Source organism: Marmota monax, unplaced genomic scaffold, assembly GCF_021218885.2.
Source record: "Marmota monax isolate L192 unplaced genomic scaffold, Marmota_monax_Labrador192_F-V1.1 WCK01_AAM20220418_F8-fsc00276, whole genome shotgun sequence".
NCBI classification, from domain to species: Eukaryota; Metazoa; Chordata; class Mammalia; order Rodentia; family Sciuridae; genus Marmota; species Marmota monax.
Window position 1 is genome coordinate 534,697 of NW_026695204.1, and position 23,882 is coordinate 558,578.

A 23,882-nucleotide genomic window follows, 5' to 3' on the forward strand; every position below is an offset into this window, starting at 1 on the left:
GCATTAAGCAACTCAATGAGACCATGTCTCTAAATAAATACAAAATAGGGCTGGGGATGTGACTGAATGGTCAAGCACTACTGAGTTCAATCCTCAGTATCCTCCCCCCCAAAAAAAAAAAAAAAAAAAACTTATCTGGCTCACCTGAGATGTTCACTGTACAACCACATACTTCTAGTGTTTTTACTTTGTCTTAGAATTGGGTTGGCACTATGTGATCACTTATGTGATGTTTAACATTTAATTTAAATGTATTGGTAGTCATCATGTTGGCATGTACTGGCTTCAAAATAAAAACCATTCTGTTTGATAAGAATCATTGAATTATCTTACAAGTTTGAAAGCTGAAACTACTCATTTTTAGTGATAAGATACAATTGAGTTTAGTCTCTTATTTTTTTTAAATAAATGAATTTCAATTTCACATCATTAAAATAACCCTGGTACTTGAATTGTCACAGACTAATGAGCAAAAAGCAAGGCTGATTTAATACACAAATGATGCATTCGTGTAAAATAAAGACCAAATGGGTCACGGTATCCAGTATAAATGAAATTTTACAGTAGTTTCAATACAGAAACTTTGTGAGGAAATTGAGTCTGAGTCATTACAGGGCTAATTGACAACATGGACTGAACTAAGAAGAAGCCAAGCAAAATAGTCCCGTTTGTCAAAATATAACCAACTGATTATGAGCACAGGTTTGATTCTGTGTTTATATGACATAGCAACTTGCAAATATTCTCTGTAAAGAGCTTTTTATTAATGTTTTTTAATTACAATAAAAAAGAATGAATCAATGAAAAAAAATTATCATAGCTGGGTGTGGTGGCACATAACTATAATCCTAGCAACTCAGAAGGCTCAGTCAGGAGAATTAAGTTCAAGCCTCAATAACTTACTGAGCCTCTGTCTCAAAACAACTGGGGATGTAGTTCAGTGGTAAAAATGCCCCAGGTTAAATCTTTGGTACAAAATAAATAGATAGATATTTATCAATATCATAGTTTGGAAAACATCATTTTCATATCAGTTGCACCAATCAAAATAATAACTGATAGTTTCCAATTAGTAACCTGATGAGAGGAAAAACAGATGATAATAATGATTATGAGTGAAATGACTGTCATGCTCAAAATCAAATATATGTCAACAATTAAAACATAAAATGCTTACAAGCATCATATTATGCTCTTGTGATCACATGTATATATTGTAATTAAACTAATCATTGGCCATTTAGTTTCAATAAAAAGTTAGCATCTTCACCTTTGTCTAATGTTTTGCATTTGAATTTATTTTAGTTTTCATTTAATCTGTAAATTTGATTTTTTTTCTTATAGTTTTAAAAATTATAGTGAAATAAATGTAAAATTAACCACCTTGACCATTTTTTAAATATACAGTTTAGTAGGGGCTGGGGTTGTTGCTCAGTGGTAGAGTGCTCGCCTACCATACACGAGGCACTGGGTCCTCAGCACCACAGAAATGTAAAATAAAGATGTGTGTCCATCTAAAACTTAAGAATAAATATTTAAAAAATAAAAAAAATATATACAGTTCAGTGGGTTAAGTGTATCTCATAATAATAATTAATTTATTAAAAGAAATAAGAGATCTCAAGAACTTTTTCCCTTTGTGTTAGTATAGTTTTTAAATGAACTATGACTATAAAGCCTGTATACATAATTATATATTTGTATGAATTTAAGAAACAAGGTAATGAAAGTTATTTAAGTTAACACAAGAGAATTTTCCTCCTAAAAGACAAAAAAGAGAGAGATTTGAGATGCACATTAATATGGTAACCCTCTTTTAGTTTAAATGTTTGCTTAACCTGTCCTCTTGGCTTTTCCTCTGTGGTTAGCCTACCTAACAGGCTATGTTGGAGATGACAGTGAGCCCTCTTTTTTTTTGAAAAGCAGAACTAGAGGAGAACATAGCATGATTCCCAACTGAATTCAAATTTTCCTTTTTAAATAATAGGTATAATGCGAACACAATACTGTCTTTCAGATTACTGTTCAAAATACTTTCAAATCCATTATCCTATTTTTGAGGCCCCATTGTGAATCTCTAAAGTAAGTTTCCTTACTTTAAAGTTAAACATCATTGGCAGGTTTCAATATGCTATACCTTTCATCATTCTAGCTAGTGCTGCCAGGAGCCCTGATCCCTAGCAAGATACTAGAAGAGAGAAGCCTGTCTCCAGATGCTGGGATTGTTCTGTGAGTCTGCTGTGGCTTCTCTCAGGTTTTATTAAGAAAACAAACTATGCTGATTAGCTTCTCTGAAAAACTAGATGGAAGTTTTAAGCTCAAAAGCTCTTATTGACCTCTCCTAAGGCTTCATTTTTAAAATGAAAAATTCTTTTTGTTAGGATTTACTGTTTGACTTTTTTTAAAAAAATATTCAAAGTCCCCATAAATATTTCATAACTGTGGGATAGGAAGCAAGATGAAAAGGCAAGAAAGGAGGGAATATTTTTAAGCATTTACTACATGCCAGGCACTATTCTAGAAGCTTTCTATCCTTCATCTTACCTTATTCTGACAACCTCCCCAGGAGTCAGTTCTGTTTTCCCCATTTTATTAGCAGAAATTCTGAGAGATAAAGTAGTTTGCTTAAGGTCACACAACTTATAAGTGAACTGAGATTCAAACCCAAGTATGTCTGATTAAAAGCTTTACCATGCCAATGGAAAAACATGTGAAAGTACATCACAGACTCAGATTGGTCAGTGTTTTCTGCCCCATATTGTATTTGGGGAACTTGGACAATGCCATTATTCATTCATAGAATTTCTTTGCCCATTCCAGCAAATTATCATTTCCTGTTTCCTCAATTATCTGTATATTTAGCAGAAACATTTAACTTTAAATATTTCCCAAACCTGATCAGGCAGCGTGCAGAAATCCTTTTACTCTATCTCTGGAGGTTTCTGCCTTCTCAGCTGTGAAGGTTTCAGTGTAAAGAGCACATCTGCACCTTCCTACCTGCTGCAATGTTTTCTAGTCCTTTCTGGGGCAGGGATCTAGGCTGCTCTTTAGGAAGGCATGATGGATGCCCTCTGGGCTGCATTGTCTATTGGTTTAATAAGCACGTTCCATGGTGCTTTTACAGATTTTTCTCATTTCTTACATTCTGTCTCTTAATCTCTGCTCTCATTTACATGGTGATTTATAGGAACTTTGAATATGATAATCTAAAAGGTATATGTGAGAAGGAGGAATGAACAGGTTTCTGCTTATTAGGAAAAAATCTGCAGTCACCTGCTTCTTTGAAAACCTGACCTTGAAACTGAGCTCAGTCTTGGGTCACAGTGAGGGTCAACAAAAAGAGACCAGCTGTCACTTCTTTCACATTTACTGTGTACTGCCTTGGGTGGTTAATGATTCTTTCCCCTGCTGACATCATATGTCCCCAACTACATTTTAAATAATTGCAGGGCAAGAGTGTATCACTCCTGTTTATACCAAACATAGTATGCTGCACATACTAGGCATTTAATGAGTAGATAGAGGTTGGCTGCCAATCTGTTGAACTCTTTTTTGAATGACAGCTTCATTAGAAATGGTGGCATGATGGAACCAGGCCTCTCATACTCTGGAGTGTCAGGGACCGGCTTCTGCTTCAGCACTCAGATGCTAGCCTGAGTCAGAAGTAGACTAGGCAGCCACTTATGGAGACACAATGCGAAGTGTCCTAAGTGCTCCCTCTGCTAAATCTGCTTTGATGCCTGAGGACCTAGATCTTAGGTTTCTTTGGACTGAGGCTCTGACAAGGTCATGTAAGGCTGGCTGAGCTGAGCCCTGACTTGGTTAAGGTTTGTTGGGGATAGTCATCTGTGAACAGAATGAGTGAATGACTCACATTAGGGAAACTCTATAAATGAGATGCTGAGCTTCTTAAACAAAATAGAGAAAACACGATGGTGAAAACACTATTTGTTAAAGAAATAGAGAAAACAAAATAGTAAAGACACTATCTTTAAAGCCAGTCAGTCATGAAAGATGTGATGTTACTGGGAACTTTTGAATGGTGTTTATTATTACAGTATATCCATCTGAACCACTAAGGTGGTGGCTCTTTTGATTTGACCCAGGTGAAAATTAGATATAAGATTGTTTTTATAAATATTACTGGACTTTTAAAAATTTGAATATTTAGAGCTTGTTTTTCAAGCTACTTCAAAATATTTGCATGAAAAACCTGCCTTCTCAAAATGTCAGGTATCATTTCCATCAGCATGTCAGTTTTTAAGTCATCTTTCCTGTTTTCCTCCTAAATTTGTAACTTCTTACTTAGGACTGAGAAAACAGGCACCTGCACTTCAAACTGAGTATAAAAGTAAGAGTAATTGTGATCTGAGTGAAGGTTCAATGGTTGTGTTTGGAGTACGAGTAGGGGTGTTTAGTGCCTAGTAATAGTATTTCACCTGGAAGGATTAGCTCACGAAACCCTTTCCTTGAGTGACGCCATTGCTCAAATTAGTTCTTCAAGCAGCCATTTTTTTTTTCCTCTTGGGGTCAAAGATAAGGTGGTGTGTGAAGGGACAGCCTGAGTATCCTCTGGGAGGATAGGGCTGTATGTGTAGGGCCAGGGTAGGGGTGTTGAGCATCTTGTTGGAGGAAAGTGGGAGCCCAGGCAGAAGCAGTGAGGGGGTTAGCATTCTGATCATAAACTGTTGCTTTACTATTTTGCAGTTTCTCTGGCTACACAAATTCTCCTCAGGTCAGCTGCTTTCCACAACTATGTTTAGAAATTGTGTTCTAGGAGCCCATTTGAGAATGAGCATCTTGTTTTGAAAATCATTTTGAAACTAGAGTTGAGTGAATTTATTTTTAGTCATAAATGAGAGTAATGAAAATATGACTACTCTGCTTTTTCATTACTTTGACCTTGTAAAAATTAAAAATAAACTATTATTTTTCTTTTTACCTTGGGAGGACTGTATAAAATTCCACATTTTGTGTGCATTTCCTCCATGAGAATCTACCACCCAGAACCCATTTGAGAGGGATTTTTCAAACTCTACGAAACAAAACTTCTCTTAAGTCTCTGAGTAACTGAACTTCACAGGTAACAACAGATTGCAAAATAAAATCAGTTAACCCCTGTACTCCAGGAACATTGACCCATGTCCTAGATAATACAGGATGCTGAAAACTGGTCATGCCCCAGCCTCACCTAAACACGGTTCTTCTCTCCTCAGAGGAGTGGAGCATTTGACCACTGCCATTATTGAGAGCCAGGCCTCATTGTCATGCCTAAATGAACACAGCTACAAGCAGCTGTCTGTGGAGGGCACTGCCTGTGAGATGGCAAAGGCCAGGCAGGTACCTGCGGCCCAGCTGCCACTCAGCCATGAGGCTGGCAGGCCAGCCTAGCGCCAGCCTTTTCAAAAGCAGCCCTTTTGATAACACTGATTACATTCGCCTCACTAGAGCCTGGGGTGATTGAGCAACAGCCAACTTCTCTAGGTAACAAAGAGGAGGGAAAGTAATCCAAACACAGGTTTTATTATAAAAACCAGGGAGTGAGAGAAGTATGTTTATTCTGTAAGATAACACACCTGCTCTGTGCTGGGAGGCTCATTTCCATCAGTTGCCATGGCAAACTGGTTATACTTCAAGGCCATGTGGCTTTGTTTCCTTTGGAGATCTGGTCCTTGTCCTACCTTTTCTAACAACTCCAACACAATGACATGGAAGCCTGCAACAGCATAATTGATTTCTCCTTCCCTCTATCAACAGTTCGCATTTGTTCGGCACAGAACTGAGTCTGCCTTCTCCTTTGAACTCCTTGCTAACCATGAAGGCATGCTTCAGAGAGCTATCCTCATTAACATTCCAGGTCCCTCTTCCCTGTCAGCAATAAACAAGCCCTGCATCAATGGCCTTCTTCCTTCCAGCTTTACAAATGAGTGGCTCAGTTCCATGTTTTACTGCGGATCCAGGTGCCCAGGCATACAACGCTGGGCTAAGAAGCACGCAGGAGAGTCTAAAAATAGAACAGCAGTTTTGGACGCATACCAGAGCAGCTACTTCATCTCAACTTGCTTTGCACACTAAGCCTAATGGGATCCATCAGGCGGGAGTTCTCTTGTGCACTCTCTCTCACCGCCTTTCCCCTCTCTCCCCAGCTGCCTTCTACCATCAGCACCTTCCTGGTGAAGGGAGCAAAGGGAGGTCAGGCAGGGTTCAAAAATAGTGTGCCCTCATGGTTTTAGTTTACAAGCCCCGAGAGACCTGGGAGCTGCAATTACTCCTTTCTTGAGAGAATTTCTAGAAAAGAACAGGAGGCCCAGCACACGGTCACCTTTGCCCATGTACACTTTGGTCCAAAACCAAGACTGTCATATTTAGCAAAGGCTCAAGTAGCATTTCCTAATCTCTCAAATAAATGTGACCTAGGCCCATACTTACAGATTCCTTGAGAAGTTAAATAGAAAACTTGACTAAACTGACTATTCCTCTTAAAGGTACCACCTGCTTGGCTTGAGGCTAAGAACTTGAGATCAAATACACAGTCACATATGGAGGGACTGTCTAGGGTCTGTGAAAGCCACCCTCCTTCCACCAAGTATCCTAATGCTATCCTGCCTGGGCACAAGGCCTCTCAGAATGCCAACTGTACTAAATAAGCAAGGCTCCTTTGTGCTGTGGATACACCTCATGATAAAGAATACTGATCACAGAAAGAGACTTAGCATGACCCGAGTATTTCTTCTATTACTATCTGCAAGATAATGCAGATGTTCCAAACAGGGATGTATTATTCCAACAAGTGCCACCCTTGTAGAGTCAGAGTATGAGAAAGATTGAGTATCACAGAAACTAAAATATAAACCCCTTTTTCATTTTAATTGTTTTGGAGATTAGCCAGATACATTTTTAAAAAATTGATCCAACAGCAGATTTTGTCTACTAGCTTTGTGATGGTGTTAAGGCCTTTTAAGTTATAACTTGGTTTCACATAATACCATTACAAAACAAATATGCCAAACCACCTCAAGAAAAGCCATCCTCCATATAATCAGCAATAATTAATTCCCCTAAGAATTTCTCTCAGAACAAGTTGCAACACGATCATTTAATCCTCCAGCCACCAGAGGACAGAGGTACATCTTCCCTCAGGCCCCCCACATTCGTTGACAACGTTTCTTTTACCTCAGGGAGATCCTGGGTCATTTGTTGAACAAATTTCTCATCAAAATCCAGAAAGCTTTCTAGGTTTGCCAATCAATGGCTGCAGTCTAGGAACCAGAACACCTGGGTGTTAGCCCTAGCTAAACTTTGAGGAGCCACAGTTTCCCTGGGCCCTGCTTTCCTCCCATGTAAAGAAAAGCTTGGTGCTGGAGGGGTGGGGGGAATGTGATTTCTAGGGTCCCTCCCAGACTGAGAATTCCATGATAGAAATAAAGGCTCTGAGAATGTCATTATTTTGGTCCTTGCTTTCTTCCTTGTATTTTGTTGTTTATTTGGTCAGTAGTCTCATACAGAGCTCTTTATCTTGAAAGATAGTGTGTAATTTTTTTTTTAATATTTTTATTTTTTAGTTTTCGGCGGACACAACATCTTTGTATGTGGTGCTCAGGATCGAACCTGGGCCGCAGGCTTGCCAGGCGAGCGCGCTACTGCTTGAGCCACATCCCCAGCCCCGATAGTGTGTAATTTTTCAGGATGAAAGGCATTGCTTCTTTGGGGTATTTTCCCACAGAGTAACCTTCCTTCTCTTTGCATTTTCTACTAGGAGGTGAGTTTCACTGATTCTTCTTGGTTCATTAAGAAGAAACAGAAAGATCCTGTGTTTTGTGAGACTCTTTCTGGATCATTTCCCAATGATCACAGGACTTTGCAATCCATTTGGCAAAGGTGATGGTGACAGTGGGGTATTTGGCAAAGTAGATGAGGTAGTTGACGAAGTGACTGGGCTAAGAAAAATGCTCTTGGCAAAACATCATGAAACAAGGATGGAATGTTCAAAATGGGGAATTTGTACCCCTTGCTGAGATGTCTGAGAAAAACTCCCCTTTAAGAGGTGATATATTTAATAGAAAACAAAAGGGTATCAACAACAGTAATTTTTCGGAGCACTGAGTGAGAAATAACTAATCTAATACTTTGGGTCTAGCCGTGTACCAAGACATCTTTGAACAATATAGAAGTTAAATTAAACTAGACAGGCAGATATTTTCTGAAACCAGTTACAAAAATTAAATATTACCTTTAAAATTCTAAATTAGTCACTAAATATTAGACAAGAATCTAAACTGGCATCAAAAATCAGTTTCGATTTGAATAAAGCCTCGGGTTTAAGAGGTTATTTTTTACTAAGTCAGCCCTACCCCACGTCCACCCCCAAAATATCAGCAGATGGATACATGAAGACCAGGATAAAGTCTAAATAAACCATGTGTTAATCTGAGTGTCAGCGCTCTAAAATAGTTGTTAAAATTCCTTTGATGTTGGTGGTCATCACATTTCATAGAAATTTCAGGGACCAAGCTGCCATCACTTGGCTAGGTGGTGCGCGTGCCTATGCATGCTTAAGTGCTTTTTGTTGTGTTTTGTTTTGTTTTGCAACCAGTGGTACCAGCTGTAACACTTTAATGACTATTTGTGGAACACCAGGGACCTTTCTTTTAACCAGCTGGGATAGGAGGAATAGAAGAAACTCATGGATGAGAGGTCTTTGAAGGGAAAAGGGGGTAATAACATCCAAATTATTAAATCTTTGCAAACTAGAAACAGTTCAGAGTAATAATTGCTGATATCATTTTATTTACATATGTGTAGAATCCTTAATAATGGTGTCACCTCAAGCCAAAAAATAATAATAATAATAAAAAGAGAGAAAGAAGTTTTATGAGTCTGTTTGGGATGTTTTCTAGGAATTTCAAGTTGACCAAACAAGAAAGTTTACTAGGTCTCAAATGCTACAGAATTAAAGACTCTTATCAAAAGGTCTTGCAAATGGGTAATTCAGTTATGCTAGCTTTTCTCTTCCTGTAGTCAGCTCTACCCCACTTCTACCTTACTAGGGTGTCTACTACGTAAGTTAAAGACATTTAACTTACCTAGTAGACATCTAAATTATATAATAAAACTAGTATGCCTTGTAATTCATTAGCAGTATTTCTTATTTATAATGGACATATATGTGGTGACATATAAAGATTGAACTGTGTTATTACAAAGTTGAGACTTGTTTAAGAGGTTAAGGGCACAGACAAGAAGAGCAGTTGGTCATTCTCTGATTGGAGATGGCCCATTCTCTCTTTTCAGAGGGTGCTGTGCTTGAGCCTTACTTAGCTTTTACTTTATCTTCATCTCACTTCAATTCTGCTGTCACTTATAATAAAGTTCTTTTACATGGCCTTTAAGGGGATAAAAAAGAGGAAGCAGTAGTTTCCACTCCCCAAAAGTCTTCATATCAACCTACTATTTGAGTCATAAAGCCTTCCTACCTTGCTAATTTATTTATTTAGATTTTATATACATGTATACGTATTTTGTCTAAACACATGTGTATGGATTCTTTTGAGATCAGATAAGCTATATACATATATATGAATAAATAAATACATTTACAAGATTGTTAACTTGTTATTTTTGAAGATATTAAAAAAGACACGGTTTCTCTTAAGAAAATGGATGTATTAATATGTACAATTTTTATATTTTTATGTATTAGTTAACAATAAATTTACTTTAAAAGGAAAATGTAAATTTATCTCTTGGGGGTTTTAATTATGAAAATAAAAACTCAGTCACTCCTCAAAAGAGAACTTAGAATTTAGGCCCCAGACCTTAAACCTTCTGGGGTCATTAGAGGGATCTTTGTCCTATCATTTTACATATGAATTCCCAGAGTCTCAGAAAAGTGAAAGAGGACTTGCCAAAGGTCAGTCTGGTAGTTAGTGACAAGATCAAGACAGTGTTAGGACTAAAATTAGAAGACAGGTTTCCTAAACTACATCTCTGGCCTGCATTATGCATCCCCTGTCACTTTATACACATACTCAAATATTTTTACATATATTGTCAGACCTTAAGAATGATAACCACACTCTTTTTTTGGTTTGTTTGATTTTTTTTTCTTCTTTTTGCTCTACCACTGAGCTATACCCCAGCCCAGTGATACTGTTCAGAATCATGGTTGTGTCCTATACAAGGTTGTTTTATTTAAAAATTTCTACTGTAAGAATAAAGCTTTCATAATTATGTTTAAAAGGAGTTTTTACCTGGTTTTCATTCTTTAACACAGAGAAGTCTGTTACATTTATCTAATATTATATTTAAGCAACTTTGTTGATGTCCCAGGAAGCGACTGCCCATATCATTATAAATTAGTATCTATCTCCTTTGAGATAAGTGAAACACACTCTTACAAAAAAGCAAATATTTTATTATTTATACATGAATCAGTTTGATGTGAAGACACTCAAACATCTGGCTAATTCATAAAAGTAGCCTGAAGCAATGGGAGTGTGTTTGTGGTCATTTACATTTGTTACAACATTACTTACATTATCTAGTCGCTAAGTACTGAGGGGCACATCAGATGGTTAGAACACATCAGACATTCCCACCTTTGGTGGGGAATGGAGTGCAACAAGTCACAAGGGCAGATATTCTGCAGTACTGGTTTTCTGGGGTCTGAGGGCCTCAGAGGGAGGGAATGAGAAACAAATAGCTGTGAGTGCCACTGACCAGCCTCAGCCACAAGAATGCTGTCAAAACAGGGCCCCAGGCATGGCCAGACTCCAGTGGTCTGGGAATGGCCCCTATCACAAGGGGACCACTTGAAGGGTGGGCAGGGGCCCCCGGGGAGGAGCCACATACTCTTCTTCTCTGAGCAGCCGCAGCAGGATGTTTTTTTTATTCTTGGGCCAGCTGTAGACATGAGTGTTCTGAAGCCAGGTGGGCACATGCTCCTACAGGAGAGACAATGACAAAAGCAAAGGTCATTAGAGAAAAACCTGGATTCCAGATCCCAGGCTTGGTTCCCAAACATCTCTGGCTTTCCCTTCATGGGCGTTTCCTACTGAACTATCCTGGGAGTTGTTCTGTTTTGCTTTTGGAAGGGTCTTAGCATGTGCAATGCTCTTGGCTTCGGGTGCAAGCTGTAGATCTCATTATGGAAAACACATGTGCACAGCATTTTCTGTCAGTCTCCCAGGCTACCTGCCCTTTGCATTTCAACGTGCTTTTCACCACCTTCACATAAAAGGGGTAGGACAGAGGTCACACAGAGTGATGTGAATTCCCCCGTGACTTCAGGAGAAGCATGCCAAGGCTGTGGGCTTAATCTAATTCATCATCCTTTCACTTCAGCCCCAGGTCTGGCCTGCAGTAGAAGGAGCCCATCAGACTCGTGTTGTCAGGCAAAGGCAGAAACTGAGAGCCTGGGGTTCTGGGAGCTCAGTTTCTGACTGCCCTCATGGAGCGGATGTTCTGGCGGGTAGAGGCAGATGATTAGTAAGTAAAATGGGTAGGGCGGTCAGTAGTAATGTGTGTTGTGGAGTAAAATAAAACAGAAAGAGGAGAGGCGGTGCTGAGGCAGGGGTGAAAGGTTTGCAGTTTTAAATAAGATGCCTAGAAAGGTCTCCCTGAGAAAATGAGCAAAGACCTAAAAGAACAGATGGACAGAGCTTTGTGGTTGTCCAAGTCCAGGCAACTAGAAAAGCAGTGCAAAGGCCCTGAGGTGGGCTTCCACTGTGACTGGAGCAGAGTGAGCAGGGGAGGAGGATGTGGCAGGGCCTTGTAAGGCCTATGGCTTTACTTTGAGATGGACTCCTTTGGGGATCCTAGGATGAGCTTAGAAACAGCACCTGGTATGTCAGGCATCATTTTGAGTTTTGAAGAGAGACAATGAAAAAGAGCCCATAACTGCCCTTTGGAGTTCAAAATCTTCTTTGGAGATAAAGTACATAAACTATTTTCTAGGCAGTGGCATATCAAGGGGCAGTGGTGAGAGCCACCTGTCCCCAGTTCTGGCAATAAGGGGATTTAAAAATAATAATAAAACCAACTAGAAGTTGGTCTATTTTATATTGCCATACTCCAGTTATCTTAACAATAATTCCCAGTACCCCCAGCCCCAACCACATACCACTGATTCAAGAAAGACCAGACAATGAAATATATCAACATGGAGAGGAGAGGTCTCAGGGGACCCTAGGGAGGTTGAGTGATATAAGGATAAGCAAGGATTCACTCAGCTGACAAGTTAGTTAAGGGCATTACATGTAGAAAGAACAGAAAGGGCAAAGACATAGACATGAAGGGACATGTCATATGTGAGGGCATGCTGACATGGTCCAGGGTCCAAAGATAGAACATAGGGTAATAAGAAAGAAGACTGAGCAAAGTGGGCACCATCTTTTTCAGAGTGGCCCCATATATGACATGACGCTAAGAAACATAGGTATGATCTTTTATTCTGTGGGAAAATGCCACATTTTTAAACTGGAGAGAAAGACAGATCAGGTGTACATTTTGGGGTGTTCCTCTTTGGTGATAGAACAGAGGATGACTGGTATCGGGTCATAGTGGAGATGGGAGACCAGGAAGGAGACTTACCAGAACAATGAGGGTCTGGGCAAGGGAGGGTCAGGGAGGATGATAAGGCATCCTACGGTACAGGCTGTTTACTGTACAACCCTACATGTCCCATTCATATAAACTGGACCCTCCCTCATCCAGAGCAGAGAGGTCTCAGTGTAGTCCTCACATCTGGGGGTCCTCCAGAGTGAGCTGGGTTTGGGTTCAGGGTGCTGTGGTCTGATTCTCAAGATGTTTATTTCACTACCACCTTTCCTTTGCCACGCCTGGAACATACTCTCCCATGGTTTTGCCCCTGTTCTCTCAACCTGTTGGCATCCCCACATATGAAGTTAGCATATAGCAAAGTTAATTTCAGGTAACCGTAGGTTTAATTCTCTGCCGCTTTGAGAACTGAACTATGTACAACAAAATGCTTATGTGGAAGGAAGTTAGCAAAAATGTCCACATCTTGACTCTTACGTACAAGAGATAAGAAGCATCAGATGAATGTTCTTTTTTGAATTTAAACTCAAGCTACCTCTTTTTGTTACGGGGCTGTTTGAACAATTAGGACAGCCTCAATCCTATCAGACAACACTTTAAACCTTCCTGATCCATGCTGCCAGAGTGAATGGTACAACTTGTTGATCTTTCAGGTAATACTCTTTTCTCTAAGGATCGACAGAGAGTTGACAAGGTTTTCCACTTAAATTCCCAGGTGGCAAACAAACCAGAAATTGAATTGTAAGGCTTCTTGTTTCTTCATTTGTTTACCTTCGTGGCATTTGGGAAGAGTACAGGGATGAATCTGAAATTCATGCTTCCTTGTTTTATGAATTCAATCTGCATCTGAAATGAAACAAATAGAAATGTTTAATTTCAGGGAAAGAGGAGGGATTAATTGTACCCACAACAATGCAGGCCCACATGGTCATTTTATTTCAGTTTTCTTATTTGAGTGCCACATACTTATACCTTTAAACCCTCCCCATTAGAAACCATGCCATCTACTTGTTTATCAATCATTCATTGAAAGCCTATTAAAAGTCACATTTTCTGGGATTTAAGGACTAGGATATACTCTAGAGTACTGGAGCTGGCTAGTTTGTATCTTTTCCCAATTCTGTGTTCAGTGGTTTTATTTTAGTAGCTTGAAAGTGTCCATGGTGAGAGTATTTATCCCAAGAAAATGAGTAAGCACTACAAATCCAGACTTTTTATTTTTTAGAACAAGTTTAGCAGACCACTGATGCAATCCCTGTCCTCCCAAAGCCAGCAGTCTATTAAGCAGACAGATAAGGTACCAACCAGAGGGCGGTGCAAAAAGTATGAATGTTTGCTGTGGAAGTCCAGAATGGGGGCTATCCATTCAGCATCAAGAATTTTAAAGGCCAATTACAAGGGAGAGGACATTTGGGTATGGAAGTAAAGAAATTGTAGCCAGCTAGGGAAATGGGGAAAGCAAAAGGACAGTCACAGCCCAGGACAGAGCATGGGCACCGCTCTGGGGTGTGGAAGCATGTTAATGTGCAGTCCATTGTGGCTGGAGTGTGAGATGTGTTTGGCAGAGAGGGAGGGACATGGTTGGGAGGTCAACTGTGAAGAGCCCAGGCAGCCAGGCCTGAGGTTCCCACTCAGTTCAGTTTGTTCTCACACTGTGGTGGCCCAAGAAGATTTAGCTGCCAGGACTCTAGCAAAATCAGAATTTTCAATAGCAGGGGAGTTAGATGCTTCCAAATCCCATGACCAGTATACGCTTTCAGTCATCTGATGACAAGAAGATGAGAAATTATGTGCTCCCAACTATTTTATCTTCCAATTGATTTTTATAACTGATAAGTCTTCATCATGCATGGGAATAAAAACAGAAAAGAAGAAAGTGGCAGTAGTGATAAGTGGTTTTGAAATCACCATAGAAATCCTTATTAAATACTCTCTCTCTCTCTCTCTCTCTCTCACACACACACACACACACACACACACACGCCCACATACATCACAAAACATAAATCTACCACAAGGTGTTTTCTCAGAATCGCCTCCCTTCAAAAATCAGAAGATAACGCCAAAAGTATATTTTAAGTTAACCCAAGTACTATGCAGCTAACAGTACCAACCACACCAGCACAGAGTAAATACATGAAAAGATGGGCACAGAGTTAAAAGAAGTAGGTTTTGTTTCTGACTGCTCAGACACAAACTGTGAAGTTTGGTTTGTCCACTAGGCTACCCAGTCTGTTGAGGGACTAGCCAGCAGCAGTGCATTTTAATTTTCTTTCACTTTCTGGATGTTGGCTTTCTCTGAATAGCTTGCCCTGTCATGCAGCTACTTGTGGGTGCCTTTTCATTCCTTTTGTCATGGTCAAATTCTTATTGTCCCAGGTTTTCTGGCACCTGGTGAGGTTCAGCAAGTCAGCCAGGTGGGCAGGAAGGCGCTTCTGCATCTGACCTATTCAGCCCTTTCTGTGATGAGGAAAGGCCCAAGACATTGATGCCCAAGAAACCAAGTTTGGAGATATGGTGCTTACAGCTGGTGTAGTCAGCCACGCTCTGGAGTTGAGCTTTGCCACATACCCGCAGAGCTAGACAGATCTCCTCAGGAACTGGCAGAGACCTGGAGCCCTTCCCACATACCAGCTATCAGCTCCTGGGACTGGCAGGTTCTTAGAAAAGCAGACAAGACATCAGGTGTTCTGGGAACATGCAGATGTGCTGCAGCCAGCCCAGAGATGGCAGCACCCTGAACCAGCTGTGACCTTTTAGGTGAATTTACTTCCAGAAACATACCTTTTTTGAGCCCTGCCCATGCACTGACAGACTAGGTGAGACTGGAATAGAAGGGAGACTTATCTCTTGACTCTTGGCCTTATTTTTTAACCTCACCACCATGCTTTGGCTTTTGCTTTGGGATGGTTGTGAGCAGTCCACACGGTAAAAGAAGAGATATAAAACCTGAAGACTCAGATAGGGAACACCCACTAATGCACCCACCCTGCTCCCTTCCCATGTTCCTGACCCACAGAACAGAACTGGGATTTACCTTTGCTTCCCCTGAGATAAAACTATGTCCTGAGACTGCCTGACTGCTTTCTGTATCATGCTGCTCACTTATTCCATCTGGACCACTTCTGCTTCCAGTCCCATCTGCCCATCCTAGTCAGTGATTCTCTATGCCTATTTCAGGTGCCCCCCACCCTCTCTCCCTGGGCAGTGTTACAGCTGAAATGGAGCTTACAGAGTTCTAGTCCAGTGATTTTTCACACCTTTTTAAATCTCAGAATCCTTGGAAACAAGCAAGCTGAGAAACACAAACCAGTTCTGGCTGAGGTGCCGACGGGAGGCCCAGAGCCAGCCCCACCCCCAGGACATATGGGAATCCATTAGAGACGCCACAGGACAGTTTGAAAGTCACAGGTCTAGTCTGGCTTCCTAGCCAAGCAGAAATTCTCCTCAGCGCATCTGAAATCACCAAGAGCAAAAGGATTGCTGGCCATAAAACAGCCAGTTCCAACGCTGGGTGATATATTTGCCCAGAATGTTCTCTCAGATGCTGAGCAAGTTTAATTCCCTCTAAATTTCTCCTACTGTTTTTTATTCCATCAGGCCCCATGGTGCAGGTATGACAGTGGAATGATTCCCCACCTATCGTGAGCTAAGAACAATTCCCTGTGAGTAAGCATCTGATATGTGCCAGATACTTCACAACCATTACTTCATTTCATCTTCACGACACTGCTCAGTATTAGTGATCCATTTTATGAATAGGGATAGGGGCACAAGAAGATTTAAGCAGTTGGGCCATGGTGCTTTAGGAAGCCAAATTTGAACAAAGTCTTTCTGATGGAACAGCATGTGTCCTTTCCACTACGCCACCTGCCTCTCTGAAAAGGCAGGGGACCAAATATGACACAGCTGCAGGAGCCCTCTCTCCTCACAGCCCTGTCTCCACCCTCCTAAGGAATTCTCATTTCTTGGTAAGCAGCCAAGCCAGCAGAGTACACTTTCCAGAATCTTGGCTCTCAGAGATCACAGCGATCTCCCCTTGTCACTGATGAGAACTGAGTCCTATCAGAGGCATGGTGACTCACCAGGGTCTCAAAGGTAGATGGAACCTCGACTGATTGTCCCTCTCCTGACCTGGTAGACCTGGGATTCATGCTGCCTTCAGTTGGTCCCAGTGAAGAACTGATCTTCCCTGGAGAGAGAGCCCATCCCTGAGGGACGATGAGGCCCTGTGGTCCCTCACCACTCACCATTCGATGAATGTACTTAGTATGTAAGCCATGCTCATCCTCGTCCAGCTGCGACTCAGCGCCTTCCACATCCTGTTTGTATTTGGGGCTGATTGCTACGATTATCATCACTGTCTTCTGTTAATGAGAGGGAGAGAAGTATGTTTATGGAAGTGGGAAGTGTGGTCCATTTGGTGAAGGCTGGCTGGAAGCTGGCCAGCAAGACTGTGTGCATTCCCTGACCTGCTCACAGATGGAGGGCCAGCCTCCATCTCCATGGAAAGTGAAAAGCACTGGCCCCGACTCAGGCACGCCGTTGTCTCCACTCCTCCCCACTGCCTGCCTGCCCAGCTCCCTAGCAAAGGGCTCAGAGAAGAGCTCTCTTGTGCAGATGTGGTTTGCCCACCATTTTCCACAACCATCTCTAATAAACAGCTAATGAAAGCCTGAATCACTGAGTGAGCCTGCAAAAAAAGGCGCTGCCGCCAGATGATGGAAAGATTTCCCCCTCCCCGAAGCTGGATCTGAGCTATCAGTTTCTGTACTCTCCACTGCCCTGCTTTCCACGTCCGCATTAGCACAGTCAGTAGGAACAGACTCTTCAGCACAAAGCAAACATCAGGCTGCAGACAAAGGGAAAAGCTGCAAAACCCAAGCCTGCTGAGATCCCGTCCCCCACCGGCAGCCGCCCAAAGAAGCGGCCATGGACAGGGACACACTGGCAGCAATCAATTTCTATCTTGTTAAAGCACAAAGTGTCCCAGTGGCTGGTATAGATTCTGTCAGCAGAAAACAGATCACGAATCAAGGGGCTGCGAGTGGGAGCCTTGGGGCAGGGTGCTGCAGCTTTAAGGCTGCAGGGAAACCTCTTCAGTCCAGTCCTACAGAACACTTGGGGCGCCTTGCATTCAATTGAATTCTGCTCCCTCCCCACTCCCTGCCTTCATTTCCTCCTTTCCTCTTCTGGTCTAGAAATTGTTTGCTCTGATTGTTATCAACCACCTGTGTCTGGTTTGACCGTTATTTCCTGCCTATGCATGTCCAGGAGAGTGACCCCATCCTTCCTTTCCAAGTCTCTGCAGGACTTCCAACAAGGGAGGCTTTGTCCAGACTTTTTCAGCTCCACACTTGGGTGCATATGCCAGTGCTTCTTCCGTGGGGGGGCAGGGGGAGCCTCACAAGCTAAGCTAATTGTCTTATTCGCCAGCAAAAGTTCTCAGAATTTTGGAATGTACTTACATCCCGAAGGTAACGCTCCATCCATTTAATGATATCAATACCTCGGATTCTATCTTCAAATATATCAATCTACAAAAGAAAAATGTGGGAGGTGGCCCTTAATAAGTTTTCTCTGGATATAGAGTTTGAGAAAACACAAGATGTTATACACATTTACAACTCATAAAGTTACTGGAACTCAGGGCCTCACACATACTATGCAAGCCCTCTACCACTGAGCTATATCACCAGCCCTAATTATGTTTTTGCAAAACCTAAGAGACACAGTATACCACTAAATTGGATGTAAACCAACAATATACTATATATTACTATACACACACACACATTTGAAAGACAAACATAATTCTGGAACATCTTAATGAATATGTATCATGCAAGTGCTGAGAGACACACTGTGGTACTTTACTTGCATTAGTCAGCTCATTATTATGGTATTATGTCCAGATCCAACATATACGTTTCAAAATTATTGTATGAAACTTGGAGCAGATCCAAGGAACTGTCACAGAAACAACTACTGAGATGGTAGGGAAAGGTTTATGATGGGAGTCTCTTGACTTTCATCTTAGTAGAACTCTTGGGCCTTGACAAGACTGATATTTAGTATTGGCCTTCAAGCCTTTGAAGGGGTATATAAAGAGGAGAAAAACAAAATCTGTTATTTTCTATTTTACCGAAGACAAATAAGAGGGCCTTTCTTAAGCTCAGAATTGTACTGCAGCAAGGTGTGTGTGTGTGTGTGTGTGTGTGTGTGTGTGTAAGGTGTTCCTGATTGGAAGGAGGATTATATACCAGAAAGGGGACTTAGGGGAAGAGTCCTTGGAGAGGGTTTATTTGATTCAGCCATATTGCTCCCAGATTAATTGTCCTAAATGTCACTCTGCTGTTTAAGTCCATCAAGTCAAGTCCTAGCCACTCATCAGGCTTCCTGTGTCATCTATGATCCATTCTTGTGTCCTCTTTCCCCACATGCTCTATTACTTTAATCTCCATGTTGGTGGCCCCTGTACCCTAAAAGTGTAACACATGTCCCCCGCTCTGTGAATCTTTCTTACATGCTGACCTCCTCCTCCTCACTTCATATAATTCTCCTCCATTGTGACCAATAATGGTACTGAACAATCAACAAACTAATAAAGTATTCTTCCATTCACTGAATGTCTCATTTATGTAAGCTTTCTATGAAAAGAGATCATTTAGCCAGGCACAGTGGCTGTGCCTATGATTCCAGCGATTCAAGAGGCTAAAGCAGGAGAATCTTATGTTTGAGGCCAGTCTCAACAACTTAGCAAGACCCTGTCTCAAAAAGTAAACAGGGCTGGGGGCATAGTTCAGTGATAGAATATCCCCAGGGTTCAATCAACAAAACAAAACAGAAAAACAGAGAAAGATCATGCCATGTGTTCACTGAATTCTCAAATACATAGGGTACATAATAAAAGTTCCTTTTCTTATGGAACATGAAAAATGGAATGGCTTTCCTTTTGGATTGGGATGATTCTGTTTTAAAATGTGTGCTGGCCAATGACAACAGTAGGTAATCTGTTAAAAGCTTTTGTACCTCCCTAACTCTATCAATAATCCATTTTCATTGTGTAAGAGAGAAGCAATACAATGTCAGGGTTGAGAAGAGATGGGCTGCATGGATTCTACTCTTTCTCTGCCACTTCCTACCTTCATAACTTTGAAATGTTACCAAAACTCTTCCAAGTTTCATTATCTTCATTTGCAACATGTGGCTAATCAATCTACTTTCTATGGTTGTGAGTATTAAAATGACTTATTATGGAAAAGGCATATCATAATGCCAGGCATGAAGTAACCACTCAAAAAATAGTAATTATTATTATCCCAGCACCTGCTATTGAGGTGGATACAATGTGGCAGATAGCTTTCATTTACCTATCCAGATTTCTACCAAAATACACACAGCTGCAGTTACAGACTGAGTTGTGTCCCCCCGCTAAATTTATTTTAAACCCCAGTACTTTAGAATATGACTGTATTTGGAGACAGAGCCTTTAGGAGCTAATTAAGGTGATAGGAAATCATAGAGGCATACCCTACTTGCAACAGGACTGGTATCCATGCAAGAAGAGGCGATTAGGACACAGATGTGTGCATACAGAGGAGAGACCACATGAAGACAGAGAGAGGGGATGGCCTTCTATAAGCCATGGAGAGAGGCCTCGGGATGAAACCAATCCTGCTGTAACCTTTAGCTTACACTTGCAACCTCCAGAACTGTGAAAGTACGTTTCTGTCATATAAGCCATCCTGTCTGCAGAACCTTATGGCATCCTTAGGAAACTCATACAGCACCCCCTTCAGGTTCCGGTCACCATTGCTCCCTTGCCTCTTCAGACCTAGGGGCAATAATTACTCCCTGCTTTTGCTAGTGCTAAGATATTGTACTAATCCCTTTGGAGTCCCTAAAACCTACCCAGAGACTTGGGTAGGTTATTGAACTTCCTTTATTGAACTCTCCTCAAATTACCCATGAAGTATTTCATCCCACTACCACAGTCTTAATGTATCAATAGTAATATAACTGTCCAGATCTGGGCTCTGTGATTCTACCACGAGATTTCCCTGGATGAGGGTCAAGATCAATTTAAATTTTGCCTAAATAGCCTTGATTGTTAAGGTCAAAAAAGTCTGGGCTTGTCTTAAGGGGCAATTAGTATGTATATATTTGGAAAAGATTAAAAATAGAATTTCTTCTTAAATATTGATCTTATATCTTATAATTTGATTTTATGTCACGGTGGCCACACCTCTTTTTTACTTTAGAAATGAGAAAGGGATGTGATGGTCTCTACATAGTCATGAAGTTGTATTGTATAAATTTTCAGCATTTTTTTAACTTTTAGACACTCCTGTTTAAAAAACATTTATAGAATATAGAAAACTTCCAATAAAAACTGTTAAGCAATGCTAAGTAATCTTTTTATGCTTTACTTTCTAAGTATTCTTCTGTATCCTCCAACATTCTTACTTACCACTAATTTTTCACCACTCTCTAGAATTCATTGCCACTGAATACCTAAAAGAGGCTTAGGGAGGAAAAGAAGTGATTTCAGGGTTTGAGAAAAGCCAGTTCTCCAAGTGGCATCCTGTGGCATTTTATTTATCCTAAGGAAAAACTTACATGGCTTTAAGCTGTGTTGTTTCAGGCGATGGTAGGGGGACAGAAGGAGTATAAGCTTGAGAGTCCTTAGGCCAAGATCACAGTGGACCTGCAGGTCTGGATTAGGTCTGCCTGCTCTAGACTTTGACTAGACCAGCCGAAAACCCAGCCGTAGACTCCCTGTCCCGGAGCTTCACTGTATGTCACTGTGTGAAGGGGCAGCTGTGTGCAGTGGGGGACCCAAGTAGCCAGGGTTCTACTTCAAACCTCATGGCCAGTGCAGAACAAAAGAACCTTGTTAAATAAGCAGGTTGCTGTGGTGAAGCCTGTGGCTTCCTGCATCACAGGAAGCATAACCAAAGTGGACATGATTGGTCAGAAGGGGCAAAGGTACAAAGTGCAGCAACAACCTGCCTTTCTTCCAACCCAGAGCCAGCTGCGTATATGGTGGGCATTATTAGCATGATTCTTGCTGTTTGGAGTACTCACGCTCACTCCAAAAACATAAAGGAAAAAAAAATGCTGGAGACTTTGCATAGTTTAAAATCTAGACATTAATTACCTAAATTCATAATCATTTAACTCAAAACCACAAAAATAAAAAAATATCACTTTAAACATTAATGTCTATTTATACTTTTGCTTCAAATGATTTTCCTTATCATTGTTCTCACTTCAGATATTCACTTTTCTCTTTGGTTAAAATACATACCGCAGTTTGGAAGCCATTTACCAACAAAAAATTCACAAATTTCACCACCTCCATGGCTGTATCCATAGAATAAGTGATAAAGACTTTCCCTAAGAGAAAAAAAAATTCACATTTATTAGAAACATGTCAAATTATATTTTATATAATATAGTGTAGTGTAGTATATTCTATACTACACTTGTAAATTGTACACAACATCTTCTGTACTTCTGGAATAATAAGGGAAACCTCCGAGTGAGGGTGGCCTAAGGGTTTAAACTTGCAGTGGTGTGGATTATGTCTCAGGGCATGTTTCCCCAGTCACAGGGGCTAGAGCCTGTCCCAGGTAATACAGACTACTCAGGGTGACTGGAAATCAAAGGGACAGAGGAGAGCAATGGCAGGCTCAGATTAGCTTCCAAGGTCTTCTGAAAAACCACAGGAGGCATTACCAAAAAGTCCACCACACAGAACCCACAGGTCCTTAAGTTCAAGTATCTGCCTTGTTTCTTAGAGCTACTTGGCACTGTGCCTGAGGAAAATACTCTCACAGCAGGCCAAGAAGCTGTAGCTGCTAAGGGGCCACCCAGCAGAGTCCTCTTTTGATCTCATCATGCTCTCTGTTGCTCTGAACTCTTGCCTTACAAGAGCAAGTCGGGAGAGAGTGAGAAAGCAGTCCCTGACCCACTTCTTGCCCCTACCTTTTTGGAGAAAGGCCAGGAAACTGGAGTAGACGAATGCACGACTCTGAAATGTTAGTAAAACTGTAACAGCTTGAAGGAGAGACACTGCTCAGGGCAGTCAACATCAGACACTCCCTCTCTCATCCCTAGGCCCGATTAGAGCAGCAGACAGACAGTACTATTTGGACAAAATTGCCCCCACTAAGATGAGAACCAGTGTTTTCTCAGGCTAAAGTCTTGGGGAAATTATCTAGCTAGCATTTTAGTGTGAGAAATGAATAATCTCTGTTGATTTTTAGTCTGGAATGGATCAGTAGAATCTCAAGAATTCCTTGGGTCAGAGAGTAGAGAGGAAGGGGAGCTGAAGAGAATGTGAGTCTGCATGTGTTCCTCTGTGCTCAGGCTCCTGTTTTTTGAGACACCCCTCTCAAGTGGAAACGTGTATAATGATCATGTCAACTCATTTAAGAAGGCAGGCATATTGATGGCACTCAATTCATTTTTCTCAACACTTACTTCACTCAGTTCCTATGAAAGTAATTTTAGGACTCCTTTCATAAATTATAATAAGATGGATAAGATCTATAAACTGATATTGGGTCTATACCCCATGCAGGGCAGCATCTGTATGCAAAATTAAAATATATACAATTTTAAGGTGTTCAGAAAGAAAGTTTTTAATGAAGACAGCAGTGGATCCTTGTCATAGAAAACTTTCAGAGTTGTAAACGATGGGAAGAGCACAGAGCCCCTCAAAGGAATTAGCAAATCCACACAAAGAGCTTCATTTCAAGTTTGGTTCAGTTTTCCAGATTTGGAAAGAGCTTATTAGAATGAACTGAGCTTCTCTAGCAAGCACGATGGGTAATAATTTCACAAGTAGTGGTTGTTTTCGTAAGATTTCTGGAACTAACTATCCTGACTGACCTTATTCTGAGAACATTTTGGTGATATTTCAACATTTCTGGTTCTGGCAGCAAAACGTGGAAAAAGAATCATCACCTGACACTTAGTCAAATGTTTCTTTAAATAAAAGGCTTAGTTTGCATTTGGTTGTAAAGCAGAGTGGAGAATGTGAGACCATTTTTTTTCCAAATGAGATTGCTCATTCCTACAGGAAATGACCTCGTTCTTGATGGCTGCTGCTAATTTATGGTAAGGCACTAGGTTTCTCTCCAATGCCACATGGACATCCAATCAATTTACCCAGGGACAAGTCCACTCAAGAGCATCGTTTAGGAGAGGAAAAAAGTGTTGGAGTTATTTGTTGCTGAAGTATGTGTTGAAGAAAATTTAGTGGTAAGCACTTCATGAGCATTACTAATAGTGTTGGAATCTATAAAAACATT

The 23,882-nt window shown here is 41.0% G+C and overlaps 1 protein-coding gene across 2 annotated transcripts in view; it reads right to left on the minus strand.

Moving 5' to 3' along the window:
- Nucleotides 1–10,393: 10,393 nt before the first annotated feature.
- Traf3ip2 (TRAF3 interacting protein 2) overlaps nt 10,394–23,882 on the minus strand; it is a 39,561-nt gene continuing 26,072 nt past the window's right edge. For both annotated transcript variants that reach the window (XM_046429921.2, XM_046429922.2), the window contains exons 5-9: nt 21,872–21,960; nt 18,027–18,095; nt 16,809–16,925; nt 13,330–13,404; nt 10,394–10,943 (exon numbers count right to left, since the gene is read on the minus strand). In XM_046429921.2, coding sequence (XP_046285877.1) covers nt 10,797–10,943; nt 13,330–13,404; nt 16,809–16,925; nt 18,027–18,095; nt 21,872–21,960 — 497 coding nt within the window. In that variant the 3' untranslated portion in view covers nt 10,394–10,796. The remainder of the gene's footprint in view (nt 10,944–13,329; nt 13,405–16,808; nt 16,926–18,026; nt 18,096–21,871; nt 21,961–23,882) is intronic.